This window comes from Sciurus carolinensis, chromosome 7, assembly GCF_902686445.1.
Source record: "Sciurus carolinensis chromosome 7, mSciCar1.2, whole genome shotgun sequence".
In the NCBI taxonomy this organism is placed as follows: Eukaryota; Metazoa; Chordata; class Mammalia; order Rodentia; family Sciuridae; genus Sciurus; species Sciurus carolinensis.
In genome coordinates this window covers 112,890,484-112,906,399 of record NC_062219.1, presented here as the reverse complement: position 1 = coordinate 112,906,399, position 15,916 = coordinate 112,890,484, and the positions used below count along the sequence as shown (strand labels likewise).

Genomic DNA, 15,916 nt, shown 5'->3' with positions numbered 1-15,916 from the left:
AAATAAGCACCATGATTAGATTTGATTTTCTGACATGACTGTCCATCAACACTGGCATTTCTCTCTTAAAGCATTCTCCAGCAGTTACAGAGGGACCAAGCCCATGCTGTGACACCTGACAAAAGCCAGTTCCGATCACTGAGTGACGCGGTGCAGAGACTGCTCTCCTACCATGTGTGCCAGGGCTCCATGCCTACTGAGGAAGACCTGAGGAAAGGTAAATAGGCTGCAGCCCTAGAGATCACCCTGACACCAGGTGTCCTCCCATGCCCTACACAGATGAGCAAGAGCCACATCACCCCCAGCTGGCAGATAGGTTGTTGGTTTTCATCACAGACCTACCTGTTCCCAATGTACTGAATTTCTCAGGCCATATATAGGACTATGACTTATTCTCAATAATCTGTGAAGGGGATCCCAAAATATCATGATATTTTATTGATACTCTGGGGATTAGTGAATGGAAAGCATTGTTTGGGCTGCTAACTGCAGATGGGATGACCTTGAACTACATCACACTGAGCTTTGTCTTTGCCCTAAGTTGTTTGACCAGTTGTAGATGGAGACTTTAACCCCTACCTGAGGGACTGGGGAGATAGCTCAGACGGTAGAGTGCTTGCCTTGTAAGCACAAGGCCCTGGGTTCGATCCCCAGCACCCAAAAACAAAACAAAACAAAACAAAAAACCCCTACCTGAACCATTCCCTAAGGTCCCACAGTGACTCTAGAGCATTGGCCAAATTTCAGGAAACCTGACAAAAAGGTTAAGGATCAAGGCCCCTTCTCCCACCCTAGAACTCGACACATTTTGAGGCCTGGCCCTGCTGCCTCTCCTAGTTGTGTAACAAAGTTCTACCCGTCCTTCCGACGCCCACTGCCAAGCCCTGACTCCCATCAGTGCCCTCCACCACTCTAGTTCCTTTCTCAACTGCCACAAGTTTTGCTCTTCCTGGCAGGATCTCTGATAGCAGAGTACCATGGTGTCTATCAATCCACTGAGCACTTCCCTGGAGATCCAGGGAGTCAGGTGAAGACCCAACATTAAACAGAGATGTGAAGACTCTGAGAAGAAGGGTGAATTAGAAATGTAAAGTCTTTGGAGACTGAAAGATAAAGAACAGAGCTACAGACCATGACCTGGACTAGGTTGTGTCTTTACGTTAACCTGGTCTGCCCAGCACAGACGGTTGGGTTTCATTGTTCCTAGTGTTTTAGTGTTTCATTCTGTTGGAAAGGAGTACAGGCTTAGGTCATCTAAACTAGCAGATCATTGTTTATTCACTGATATTTGTTCCTGGTCTCTTATGTGAATTTATTTTGTAGGTGATATTCAAAGGTATTATGGTTTGGGTTTCCTAATTGAAGTTGAAATAAGCTATATTAAAATGAGTTTCCATGATCACATGGACAGTGAGGGAAAACAGTGCACAAGCATAATGCTTAACCAAGGAAAAGCTAATCAAAGGAAAGACTGCCACAAACAAGTGCTATTTGAATAATGGAAGAATAGTGCATTTCAGTCTTAAGACATAAAAGATATAGGGCCCTGGGATGTAGCTCAGTGGTAGAGCATTTGCCTAGTATGTGTGAGGCCTAGGTTCCATCTCCAGCATCACCAAAAAAAGAAAAGAAAGAAAGACTAAGTGGTGGCAGGCACAGTGATGCATGCCTGTAATCTAACTACGTGGGTGGCTGAGGCATGAGGATCTCAACTTTAAGGTCAACTAGGGTAACTTGGCAAGACCCTGTCTCAAAATTTAAAAGATAAAACAAAAATTAAAAATAAATTAAAAATTAAAAATTCTGGGGGGCTGGGTGCAGTGGTGCATGCCTGTAATCTGAGCCACTCGGGGGGCTAAGGCAGAAGGATCAGAGTTCAAAGGCAGCTTCAGCAAAAGTGAGGTGCTAACCAACTCAGTGAGACCCTGTCTCTAAATAAGATTAAAAAAATAGGGCTGGGGATGTGGTTCAGTGGTCTAGTGCCCCTCAGTTCAATACCTGGTACCTAAAAAAAAAAAGTCCTGGGAGTATAGTTCAGTGGTAGAGTACCCCTGAGTTCAATCCCCAGTATCATTAAAAAAAAAAAAAAAAAAGACCTAGTGATTTACACTCTCTTATTATTTCCTCTCCTTCTCTCTCTCTCTCTCTTTCTCTTTTTAAAGTGGACAATGAATTTGAAACAGTTGCCACTCAGCTCCTTAAGAGGACCCAAGCTATGCTTAACAAATACAGATGCCTGCTCCTAGAAGACGCCATGGTAAAGTTGTGCTGCCAAGCATATTTGTTTTTTACAGCTCCACAGGTCACAGCTACTAAATCAGACAGAAAATGTTCAAGGAATTACATTTTCAACACATAGTTTTAAAAGCACAGGTATTTAAGATTATAGAAAAATTCACACTTACCCATTAATACAAATGAAAGCACCCAACATTTGTTGAACTTTATTTAACAAACAAAGCACCCAACATTTGTTGAAATTTATTTAACAAAGAGTCATTATGTTAAGTGAAATAAGTCACGCACAGAAAAACAAGTACTGTGTGGTCTCACTCATGTGAAATCTAAAAATGTTGATCTCACAAAAGTTGAGAGTAGGATGGTAGTTACCAGAGGTTAGTGAGAATAGTGGGGAAGAGCAAAGGGGACAGGTTGATTGATGGGTACTAAGTTGCAATTAAGAGTAAGAAGTTCTAGTGTGCTGTTGTACAGTAGGGTGACTAAGATAGTGATTACATGTTATGTATCTCAAAAAGCTAAAATAGCAGTGTGCAGTGGCACACACCTCTAATCCCAGCTACCTTGGAGACTGAGGCAATTTAGCAAGGCCTGTCTCTAAATAATAAGGGCTGGGGATGTGTAGTTTAGTGCCCCTGGGTTCAGTCTCCAATGCCACAAAAAGCAGGGAGAAAAGCTAGAAGAAAGGATTTTTAATATTTTCATTATAAAGAAGAGATAAATGCTTAAGAGATATATAATGTTTATTGCAGTCACACAATGTATGCATGTATTGATACATTCCATAGTATTCCATTAACATGATTTTTATGTATTTGTTTATTGTTAAAAATTAATTTATTTGGGCTGGGGCTGTAGCTCAGTGGTAGAGCACTCACCTAGCATGAGTGAGGCACTGGGATCAATCCTCAGCACCAATAAAAAAGTAAATAGAAGGGCTGGGAATATAGCTCAGTTGATAGAATGCTTGCCTGTCAAGCACAAGACCCTAGGTTCAATCCCCAGCACTGCAAAAAAAAAAAAAAAAAAAAAGATAGATAGATAAAATAAAAGTTAATTTTTTTTTTTTTTTTTTTTTTTTTTTTTTTTGCGGTACTGGGGATCGAACTCAGGGCCGTGTGCTTGCCAGGCAAGCACTCTACCAGCTGAGCTATCTCCCCAGCCCCAAAATTCTTTTAAAATGTATTTATTTAATTACTAGAAAATACAGGTTTGGTAAAGTAGTTCCCCCAAGATCATACAGATAGTTTGCAGAATCATGAGCAGAAGCCAGATGTGGTGGCATATGCCTATAATCCCAGCAGCTCAGGAGGCTGAGACAGGAGGATCGTGAATTCAAAGCCAGCCTCAGGAACTTAGTAAGAGGCACTAAGCAACTTAGCGATAACTCAACTCAAAATAAAATTAAAAAGGGGGATTGGGGATGTGGCTTAGAGGTTAAGTACCCGGGTTCAATTCCCAGTACCCAAAAAAAAAAAAAGAATCCTGATCAGAGCTTGGGCACAGACCAGGACTGCTTAAGAGCAATCCACACTCTGCTGCTGTCCACACTCTGCTGCTATCCACTGCCTTTCACCAATTCACAGATGTGGGAGCAGCACTAGAGGCACCTGCAATGACAGTTGTTCAGAATAACATTCTGAAAAGACTAGCTGATTTCAAAATGTTAAAATTAATTTTGTTTTTGAGAGATCAGTAGCATACCACCAAGTTCACATTTAAAGTGTATACTTGATGGATTTTCAGTATATTCACAAAGTTGTGCAACCATCATGACTAATCCAGAATATTTTCATTACCGCAAATGGAAGCTTTTAAATTTAGTTATGAAGCACCAATTAATTACAGAAATGAATAAACATTTTAGGAGCGTAGGGTGGTGCATACTCCTATAATCCCAGCTACTGGTTGGTCAAGGTAGGAGTATCCTAAGTTCAAGACCAGCTGGGCAACTTAGCAGACCTGTCTTAAAAAAAAAAAAAAATGCGCCACCAAAGTCTGAAATAGTTGTTCTTATTGACAGCCATTTCTGAAATAAAACTCTGAGACATCAAAAATACCAGCTTTATAATTTGTGAGGAAGGGAATACTTATTTGGTTGTATTTGCATGTTAAATAGGATTCAAAAATATTTTTTTGATTTTGAATATCCAAAGTCTTAATAAAAAGTAAAGCCTTTATACACAAAGCATAACAATAAAGATCATTCTAATGCAAAGATTTCTAAGACATATTATTAAGTAGAGAGTAAGATAAGAAAGGTACAGAACAACATTTGTATGCAAAAATAAATTATATGCTGGGTGTGCCTGAAATATCTCTAGAAGAATATTTTAAACTGCTAGGCAGCTGATGTCTCCAGTGAAAGGCACTTGGTTGTGGTGGGTATGCAGGGGAAGCAAAGAAGGAAGGCTTTTTTTTGTAAGCCCTATAGAACCTTTTGAATTTTGTACCAGCATGTCGATTACCTTTCCTAAAAAAATTCAGTTTTAGCTGGGCACGGTGGCACACACCTGTAATCCCAGTGGCTCAGGAGGCTAAGGCAGGAAAATCACAGGTTCAAAGCCAGCCTCAGCAATTTAGCAAGGCTATAAGCAACTTAGCAAGACCCTGACTCAAAATTTAAAAAAAAAATTTTTTTAAAAAGGGTTGGGGATGTGGCTCAGTGGTTAAGTACCCCTGGTACCAAAAAAATTCAGTTTTAAAAAATGCATGCTTGTGTGACTAGATGGGGCATGACCAAGAACCTCAACACCCAACTCTTGTTTCTGATTGCTTCATTTGTTCCAAAGATGCAGTGAGTTGTTTGCACTTAATAAAAGGCATCTAAAATGATTGACTTATCTCATTTTCAGCGGATCAATCCCTCTGCTGAAATGGTGATGATTGATAGAATGTTCAACCAGGAGGAAAGAGCTTCCCTATCCCGGGACAAACGTCTGGCACTTGTAGACCCTGGTAAGAAATGTTAGTGTACAAGTAGGGGAGGGTTACTGCCATGGTCCAGGGACCTTGAAACCTTTGGGGAATCTGTGTACTGACCCCTGGGTAAGTCCAGAAGATAGAACACGAATTCTGGGGAGAAAAAAATAACAGATGAGAGACATAAATGAATATTCTGAGAAGTCTCCATTCTATAGAATTCAAATTGGAATTTTACATTTAGTTAAGTGACTTTTTTTTCTTTTCTTTTTTAGTATTGGAGATTGAACCCAGGGGCACTTTACCACTGAGCTATATCCGTTTTTGTTTTTATTTTTGAGACAGGGTTCTTTTTATTTTGATACAGGGTCTCCCTAAGGTGCCAAGTCTGGCCTAGAACTTGGAATCCTCTTGCCTCGGTCTCCTGAGCCTCTGGGATTATAGGCCTGCACCACTGTGCCCCAGCTAAATGCATGCCTATTAGATTTGTCCCATATTCTGCCTTTGGAAAATGAGTCTGGAGCCAGGCACAGTAGCAAAGACCTCTAATCCCAGGTAATTGGGTGGTTGAGGCGAGAGGATCCCAACTTCAAGGCCAGCCTCAACAATTTCATTAGGTCCTAAGCATCTTAGTGAGACCCTGTCTCAAAATACAAAACAAAAAGGATGTAGTTCAGCTGCAAAGAGCCCCTAAGTAAATCCCCAGTGCCAAAAAAAAAAAAAAAGGAACAAAAAGAAAAGAAAAAAGAAACTAAAAACAAAGAGGTTGAGCATGTAGCTGAGTGGTAGATTCCTTGTCTAGTATATGCAAGACCTTGGATTCAATTTCCAACACCACCAAAAATAACTTAAAAAAAAAATAGTAATGAGTTCTGGGCTAGGGGTGTAGCTCAGAGGTAAAACGCAGGCTTGGTATACAGCAGAAGGCCCTAGGTTCAATCCCCAGCACCAAAAAAAAAAAAAAAAGAATTCTGTTTACTTTTTTCTAGTCTCTAAAATTTTGGTTTGGTTTGGTTTGGTTTGGTTTTTTGAGACAGGCTCTCACTGTGTTACCCAAGCTAGGCTTGAACTTCTGTGCTGAAGGAATCCTCCCACCTGAGCCTCCCAAATAACTGGGACTACAGGCTAAATATTTTAAGTCAAATAACACTATGATAGTACACAATTTATCTTTATAATACCATCTATAAAAGAAATGTTTTTAGTTCTTTGCTGTTCTTCCAGTTCTGGTTTCCATTTGCATAGTTTATATACAGTTATAATCATAGGTCATATACTAGATATTATTTTGTATTCTACTTTTTTTCATTTAACATATCTTAAATTTTATCATGTTATCATCTCCAACATAATTTTTTAATACATTTGAAGACATTAGCATGATAATTTATCTAATGCGTCCCCCTGCTGTTAGATTATTATTTTCCTGTGGCTTTATTTTCATTCCACTGATGTCTTTCTGATACTTAAATATTAAGGTTATACCTGGGGTTTGATGTGACTCAAGAAGTTTACAAGTAGAATATATGATCCTCACACTCAGACTAATGGGAAAGTCTGAAAGAAATGCTGTGAACCGGGCTGGGGATATAGCTTAGTTGGTAGAGTGCTTGCCTTGCATGCCCAAGGCCCTGAGTTCAATCCCCAGCACTACCAAAAAAAAAAAAAAAAAAAAAGAAGTGCTATGTACCTAGCAAGAATCAAAAAGGAAAAGAATAATGTAGGATATATTTCTGTCCTTTTTTCTTAGAACTTGACATCTCCTAATCCCTTTTGGTGAATATGGCTTGTTCATAAATCCTCCTACTTTGTCATAGACCCCTGTAATGAGTGCCACTTGTGCATGGACCATGCTTCATTATCCTCTGTATGGTGCCTGCACAGCCAGTCTTTGTTGGGTGGAATCATCTTTTTAGATTTCAAGTTACATTCCCTGGATCTCACATTTTGTACTTTAGTGAACAAATTATGTTCATTCTATACATACTCTTTGTGGTTTTGTAGATGTCATCAAAGCCTTACTTCACTTTCATTACTTCAGAGTTAACACTTTTTGTTTCCTGCCTACCTCCATTTGTACCTTTGACACACTAAGTCCTCATTTCTCTTGCCACCCACTGGCTTCTCCTGCCTGGCACAGTTCAGTGCTTACCCACAGACACAGTTCCTCCCTATCCCACTGTTCTTCTAAGCAGATGCCATTTTGGATGGGTGTTGGCCATTCATTTTGTGATCTTGCAAAGTGATGGGTCCCTCACACACGACTAGAGGGACTGAAATCCATCCCCCTTCCTCACAAAGCCCCATCAGGAAGAAACCAGGTCAATACCAGCACCAAACTTTTGATTTTAGATCATTTCAAAGCAGCCATTAGCAGAAAACCAATTTAAAATAACATTGAGAGGTGCTGGGCTTAGCAGGAGAAGGCATGCTTAGCATACACCAGACTCTGGGTCTCCTCCCCAGTATGGTAAAAAGATAACAGGGCTGGGATGTAACTCAGTTGGTAAAGCGCTGGCCTGGCATGCATGAGGCCCTGGGTTCAATCCCCAGCACCACAAAAACAAACAAATCCTAGTAAATTGTGCATATATCTTTGAAACATTAATAATAATACCACCAAGAGATCTGGACCCAGTGGAGCTTTCTGCCTATCGGATTTTCCCATTGGTCTCAAGCAGCTGCCTTTTCAAAGAGGTTAAGCTTCCTTCGTGGAAGCTGTGACTCCAGAGCCTTGTTACTTTTTTAGGATGCCCTCTCAGTACCGCATTGTGCGTGAATCACTGACTCAGGGCGGGGCAGGGCTGAGTGGGACGGTCGGGGTCATCCTCAGGACCACTGGAGTTGGCTACCTAGTCCTTGCTCTCCCGCTCACTCATTAATGTTCTTTCCATCCCCATTTCCAGAGGGGTTTCAGGCCGATTTCTGTTGTTCCTTCAAACTTGATAAAGCTGCTCATGAGACACAGTTTGGCAGGAATGACCAGCATGGCAGTAAAACAACCAGTTCTCTACATCTGGCAGCCAAGGCCCCAAGCAGAGACCGAGCCAAATCAGGCGTGACAGAACCAACGAATCATGACCAATTTCATCTAGTGCCTAATCACATCGTGGTCTCTGCAGAGGGAAACATTTCTAAAAAAACGGAATGCCTCGGCAGAGCCCTGAAATTTGACAAGGTGGGCTTAGTTCAATACCAGAGCACTTCTGAAGAGAAGGGCAGCCGTAGAGACCCCATGAAGACCAGTGAGTGCTCTCCCGGCCCTGAAGGCCAACGCAAAACCTTGTCCAGACCAGATCACGGTACTGAGAACAAACTCTCCGGTATCCTAGTAGACTCCCACTTGGAGATGTCATGTAACGATTCCTTCCAGGACAAAACTCGGAGGAATTCTCCAAAGAATGAAGTTTTACACACAGACATCATGAAAGGGTCTGGTGAACCCCAGCCAGATCTCCAGCTCACCAAGAGTTTAGAAACAACATTTAAGAACATCTTGGAACTCAAGAAGGCTGGGCGGCAACCACAGAGTGACCCCACGGTTAGCGGCTCTGTTGAGTTAGATTTCCCCAACTTTTCTCCAATGGCTTCGCAGGAAAACTGCCTAGAAAAGTTTATCCCGGACCACAGTGAAGGCGTTGTAGAAACGGACTCCATTTTAGAAGCAGCTGTAAATAGTATCCTAGAGTGTTAATAGCAGCAGTCCCTCCCCAGCCCCAAGCTCTCAGCCCCTGCCCGGGACAAGTTACATTCTCTCCTGGCAAAAGCAAATGGAAACGGTCTCCTGTCTCCAGCCTGCTTGGTCTTTCATCACAGGTTATTCTTTTTAATCTCAGTCCTGTTATTTGTTTAAGAGCAATACTCATCGTGGTTACAGGGAGATCCTTTAGTAAAATTCATCCTTATTAGAAAGCAGTCTGATAGGCCCTACACATTTCAAGTGTTATGGAAGTGCTTATGGTCATTTTTTGTTTGTCTGTTTGTTTTATTTTTTTTTTTTTTAACACTGTCACTCAATGAGCCCTCAGTACACTTGGCCCTGGGTAAAATTTTGACAATCATAAGTCATTTGAAAAGAACAGACTTATTAAAGAAAATCAAACAGGACTGATAGAAGCTACTTTTTAAAGAATATCCCCTCTGCAGCTCCAAATTAATGTTTTTCTGTTTTGTTTTGTTTTTGTTTTGTGGGGGTATTGTTCGGGGAAGACCACCTCGTTCCTCCCCGCTCAGCCCTCTCTGAGCAGTAAGTTGCTGGCTGCTCTGCCAAGGACTCTACAGCCCTGGTGTCAGAAGTCAGTAGCACACAAGCAGGGCATTTGCAGGGCTTCCCTGTTGATCATTCAAGTGCTTTTCCAATGCTCCTGGAGCAAAACCTCATGCTTTTCAGCACATCCATGTCAAATTTCATCTAGGAATTGCTCTGTTCTTAGTTATAATAGCATGACTTGAAATGATTTCACCAGGCTAAATAAAGGAAAATGGAAACTAGTTAAGTGGCACAGTGTACAGGGGAGGCCGGGATAGAGCCATGAGGATTATAATATGTATATATGTAAAAGCATATATATGTTAACTATTGAGAAAAAAAAAACAAAGAGTTTTGCATTTTGTAATTGGGTATAGTCAACATACAATGTATGTTTTTGTTTGTTGCTGGGTTTGGTTTTATTTAACCTCTCTGTGTATCCACTCCCACAACAAATAGCCAAGCATCAAAAGCACTTTCATTTGAAAACTAAGTTGCAATTTTTCAGTTCATACTTTAAGGGGACTTTGGTCTTGTTTTATGCTTCTTGTTGTCTGAGAACAGTAGTTACCCCTGCCAGCAATCATTACCAAAACACAGACAAACCAAAGGTAACCAGCCAGCCCATCACTGAAAGGAAAGAGCTGCGACACAGGATTCCCACTTGAGAGCCAAAGGATATGCCCTGTCATGGTTTGTTTGGCCTGTGTTCATATCAGTGAACATGACTTATTGCTTTATTTATTTATATTTCTTTTCAGGGAGCACTCCCCGTTTTCCTTTCTTATATAGCTGTCCCAGATCATCCCATTTCTGTTGTTTCTTTCATTTTCCATGTCATAGTAACCACCAATGGGAAGGCAACACACTAGTATGTTATAGTCACTCTTTTCCCACAGGGCATGCACATGTGTCTGAGCTGTTGGGAGCCAAGTCATTTTGATTTCAGTGTGTGCACACTTGCTTACTTATTCTGCTCATCTCTTTGGCCATAGAGGTGCACCCATCAGTCTCCACTTTAACATGTTCCCAGAATGGGGATGTTCCCCATTGTCATCATGTTGGGCATTTCTTTTCCAGATTGGCCTGCAATGGAAAGGAAGGCTTCTGATCATTCAATATACAGCAGCAGAAGACCTATATCTTCCCTGTCCCTCTGTCCCTCCTTACAAAGAAACCCCATGAGGTACCCATTCTGCATAAGAGCATTGTACCTTCACCTAACCCCTAAGCCCTGGCCAATTGAAATAGGAAAATCTGGGCCATCTAGGGTTACCATTTTTTCCTTATTTGTGCCAATATCCAAGTTGCAGATTTCCCCTTCTTCCTGTATTATAACATGTTAGAAAGATAAGTTGGTATTGCCAGTTGGACCTTTCTGTTTGGGCAGCCCTGGGTTAACAGCCCGCCCTGAACCCCATGATTTCACAGGCTTTTCTTCTCTTAGGGCTCACACTCCCCTAATTCAAGATGGTCCCTACTGATCAAATTCTTCTCATTGTGGAACTTGATACCTGGAAGCCTTCACGTGGGCTGCTAATGAATTACATTAATTACTGCAAATCAGTGGAATTCTTAAGAGATAAGCTTCATGTACATTTGTCATCTCTCTTTCTGCCCTCTCCTGCCCTGCTACCCTACTCCAAGCTTTTCTATATGCCATCTTAAAGGGTTTTTAAGCCCTAACACTTGTCCAGCAAATGGAGAGCCTAATTTACCAAAATGAAACTTGTAAATTTTTGTGTCCTTGTATGTAAGTTTACTTTTTATGGAGGAAAGATTCTAGATAATGACAAATGAAGATTACAAAATGTATTTTACTCCTGTGATTAGGTTACGTGCACATGGGTCATGACTCGCATGTCGAGCCCCTCTGGCGAAGGATAAGAGAGCTCAGCCTTGGACGCCAACATTCAGTTGTTCAGGTTCATTAGTCAAAGTTAAGTTTTAGAACTACTTGTACTCAGTAACAAAAATCATTTTTTTTTCTGTTTGTTGTTGTGAAAAAAGTGTGAATTTGTTATTACGCATTTGATTTTCTGTGTCCTTAAGTACTGCCTAAAGATAAAGCAAATTTTAAACTGGCAATTACGAAAAAGAACTATTTTAGCTCTGAAGAATTTAGTAGATTCTGTTAGATTAGGGAGGCCTTACAGACTGACTTGACCTAAAGAGGACGCGTCACTCGCTGTCAGTGTGGTGTGGCTTTATTTGCTTAAATACCTTCATTTGTATAGTATGTCTCACTTGAAATTGCTTTGTATACATTTTGTAAAAATATTTATAAAATGTTTTGTAAAAAAAAAAGTATAACAAATTGCAGTTTATTTTGTTATGTTGGATAAATACTGTTAAAAGAAACCAGTCAGTAACTATATTGTTAATCCATGGTTAGGAAATGTTTAGTTGGAGATTACAAAATGAAACAACCATTGCAATACAGCCAAAGATTTGGGAAAATGTGCAACTGTGATTGTCTTGATTTTGCAAAGAGGAAAGGCTGCTTTCCACCCAAGAAAGGGTAAGTATTCAGTGGGAGTTCTATTTCAATATATTTACCATTCCCAAAAAAGTAACCTAACCAGCCAAGGAGACAGGATTTGAATTGATTGGCCTTTCCAACAATGACAAATGAAACAAAGTTGGTCAAGAGGAAGTTTGGTCACAAATGTGTGATGCCTTCATCCCTGGTCCTGTCACATGAGTCCTTAGGTAAGGAAGGGAAAATGGGAGTCATCTGAAAAGTTACATAAGTGAATCACATTCTGCAGGAAATTTCCTTCAATCTTTGTTTATTTTGTTTGTATAAGGACAAGAAGAAAGCTAAAGGATAAAGAAAACTATTTTACATAAGACTTATTCCAGAATTAACATGTTTCTCTTTGGATTCCCATATTTGACCAAGATGTACGGAGAAATACCACCATAACCACATCTGTAAAATCAGCCCCATTTTGAGTTCCTGCCCTCACAAGTGTGACTCAACCCAAATTGTTAGGGAAACTTGTAGAGGGTGAAATGTGTTGCAGGAGGGAAATTTGCTCTTTGAGACCTAGAATTTATACTTGCACTCCTTTATGGTTTAACTGCTTCCCCTACCCTAACAGTGGAAGAAAAATCAAGATTCTTTAGTAATGAATGTACGTAGGATGTCATTCTCATATTACTGATAGAAGTTAGAATAATTATGTCGGTGGACGAATGGATTCTTTGATGTCATTTGCAGTGTTGCCCCAAGATCACACTTTTCTTCTTGCAAAGGATGAGTGTCTGTCTAGCATGACATTCTGTCCTGTTCAGGCCACTTGCAATGGGAATGCCTGAGGAATGGCTGCTGTGTCAGAATCAGGGTCTCTGCACTCCCAGGGTGGGCATGTACAGAGGAAAGACCAGACATCTTCTCTTAGAACAGTAAAAGTTCTCAGCCCTGTGTGTGGGAAGTCATGTTCCAGCAAAGGGGCCCTAGCACTCCCTGACACAAAGAAAGCAATCTGAGTTACTAAGGGAAAGGTAGGGGAAAAGGAAGAAACCTCCACAGCTGGGGCACTGAAACAACATTGCTCAGGCTAGGTTCTAGCTGCACTGTCCTCAGGGGGGTAGGACCTGGGCTCTAGGGTCTGGCTCTGCCTCAGCCTCATGTGTCCTCTCCAAGATAAAGAGGAGAAGACCCCCCTTGGAATCCAGCAGAAGATTGCACTATCACCAAACATTCTTGAGGAGTTGACTCTGACAGGCACTGTGCTAAACATGGGGATTGGTGGACAACACAGGCATGATTTCAAGGAGCCCACAGTCTTGCCAGGCATGGTGGCACATGCCTGTAATTCCAGAGGCTCCAGAAGCAGAGGAAGAAGGCTCGCAAGTTCAAAGCTAGCCTCAGCAACTTAGCGAGGCCCTAAGCAACTTTGTGAGACCCTGTCTCAAAAAATAAAAAAGGGCTGGGAATGTGGTTCAGTGGTTGAGAGTCCATAGTCTAGATGGGGAACAAATACATAAGTTACATTTGAGAACTGCCTGGAGTCCAGGAGAGGAAAATGGGATGTTGAAATTCTTCTGAACCACCACTTGGTAGAGAGCTGCCATCTATACTTCCACGCCCTGCCTCTCTGTAGTTATGTCTAAGAAAAAAAAGTATTACTTTCTGCAGGAAAGAAGATAACAGATTTTTATAATTATGTTAAATATAGAGAGATTTGATTCAGTATACATACAATTATTAGGAACACATTCATATTATGAAATGGATTCTTACTTACCTAGCATGCAGGAGGCCCTGGGTTCCATCCATCCCCAGCACTACACACACACACACTGGATTGTGTAATATAAATAGCCTATGTACATTGCTGAAATATTTCATTGTTTCACCTGAAAGACCTTTATGAGAAACCCTTAACTGTATCCCTCTGGAGCATGTGCTGGTGTGGCCTTTCAAAACACTTGAAAAGGCTCAAGACCCTTAGGAAAACAATCACTTCTTTCAAGGTCAGAGGAAGCAGTGCAGCTTGAGGGACAGGAAGTGCCTTTAGCAGCAGGAATGGTTTCCAGTACCTCATCTAACACATAATCAAATACACCTTTCTATAAGTTATTCTTAATCTAAGTTTCTTTGCTTATAAAGTAAGAAGACTCATCCTGGCCCTCTACTTAGAGTAAGAAAGCTAATGATCCATTGTCCCTGAAATAATTCAGAAAAAGTTTGGGGTTTTCTGTATGGCTTTTGGTCTTCCCTGCTATGCACTATTTCCTACTCTTATTTTCCTGGGTGTATCCTTAACCCTCAAAAGAATGCTGCCCTCACCTCTTATCTCCCTTCTTTTACCACTTAAGCATGTTTTTCATCAGGATCAAAAGCTTTGTTCACATTGTCTTCCCCAACTCCAGGCTTATGTGCTCTTCTCTCCTTCCTGCTGCCTGATAACCCTTGTCACTCTGCAGATGCAACAAGGAAAACTTGAAAACAAAATGAGTCAGGCACCATTAGCACATGCCTCCTGAGCAGCTCAAGAGGCTGAGGCAGGAGGATTGCAAGTTCAAGGCCAGCCTCAACAAACTTGGGAGGCCCTATGCAACTTAGCAAGACCCTGTCTCAAAATAAAATATAAAGAAGGACTAGGGTTGTGTCTCAGTGGTTAAGTGCCACTGAGTTAAATTCCCAGTACCTAAAAATAAAAAGAAGAAGAAGAAGAAGTGGACTGCAAGGAGGGTCATAATTTAAGAAAGAGAATTGGGGCAGAAAGGAACCTGCAGATGGCACCCTCTTTAGGGTATAACAGAGGTGGTAGTTTTGCCTTTCTGAATAAATAAAATGTAAATTAAAAGGTCTTATTTATAAAAAGATTTGGAGCCAGACATGGGGGTGCATGCCCATAATCCCAATGACTCAGGAGACTGAGGCAAGAGGATCTCAAATTCTAGGCCAACCTCAGTTTAGCAAGGCCTTAAGCAAATTAGCAAGACCCTGTCTCAGAAATAAAGAATAAGCTGGGCTCAGTGGTGCACACCTGTAATCTCCAGCAACCCAGGAGGCCAAGGCAGGAGGATTGCCAAGTTTGAGACCAGTCTCAGCAACTTAATGAGGCCTTGTCTCAAATAAAAATAAAAAGGACTTGGGGATGTAGCTCAGTAAAAACAGTAAAACACCTCTGGGTTCAATCTCCAGTACTAGGAGGAAAAAAAAAAAAATACTAAAAACATCGTCACTGGGTATGGTAGGTGCACCTGCATTCCCAGCTACTCTGGAGGCTAAAGCAGCAGAATCCCAAGTCAAGATCAGCCTGGGCAATTTGGCAAGACCCCTTCTCAAATTTTTTTTTTTCAAAAAGGGCTGGGAATGTATCTCAGTGGTAGAAGGCTTGCCTAACATACATGAAGCACTGAGTTCCACCCAAGTAGTGCAGAAAATTTAAAAAAAAAAAAAAGTGATTTCTAAATCTAAAGAATCTAATTACCTAGAGAGCTTTATCATTATCATACATAGCATTATCATATGTATATATGTGATAAAAAAAGGGCATACCACAAAATATGCCTTCCCCTCCATTCTAGATCCAATTCCCACTTCCCCAAAATAACCTCTATCAACACTACTGTATATTGTTCTAAAAGTGTTACATACAAATATAACCAAAAAACCTGGGAAGAGTCTGTTCTAACCTATTCTGTATCTTGCTTTTTATAATCAATTATCTGGGAATATTATAGTCAGGATTCTTTGGTTGTAAGCAACAGAAACCAATTCTGGTGACTAGAATAAAGGGATTTTATAGGGAGGGTAAGGATTGAAAAGAATATAGAAGAACCACCAAGCCTGAGAAAGACAGGTGCAAGAAAACACCAACAGGTCCTAATAGGGGGAAATTCTTAAAAGTCTTTCCCAGAACCTCCTACTTTGTTCCATCATCATTTTGCTCAAGATTCAAAATCCCAGAGAAGTTTCATACCCCATTCCACTGGTGAGATGAAAAAGAATTTTAAAAATCTTGCAAAGGCCCCCTAAAACTTAAG

At 40.9% G+C, this 15,916-nt stretch overlaps 1 protein-coding gene across 6 annotated transcripts in view; it reads left to right on the top strand.

The window, feature by feature from the left end:
• The window catches only part of Bicral (BICRA like chromatin remodeling complex associated protein), a 102,385-nt gene extending 90,592 nt beyond the window's left edge, over window positions 1-11,793 (top strand). For all 6 annotated transcript variants that reach the window (XM_047557723.1, XM_047557722.1, XM_047557725.1 and 3 more), the window contains 4 exons: window positions 72-217; window positions 2,163-2,257; window positions 5,094-5,196; window positions 8,067-11,793. In XM_047557723.1, coding sequence (XP_047413679.1) covers window positions 72-217; window positions 2,163-2,257; window positions 5,094-5,196; window positions 8,067-8,854 — 1,132 coding nt within the window. In that variant the 3' untranslated portion in view covers window positions 8,855-11,793. The remainder of the gene's footprint in view (window positions 1-71; window positions 218-2,162; window positions 2,258-5,093; window positions 5,197-8,066) is intronic.
• The last annotated feature ends 4,123 nt before the right edge of the window (window positions 11,794-15,916 follow it).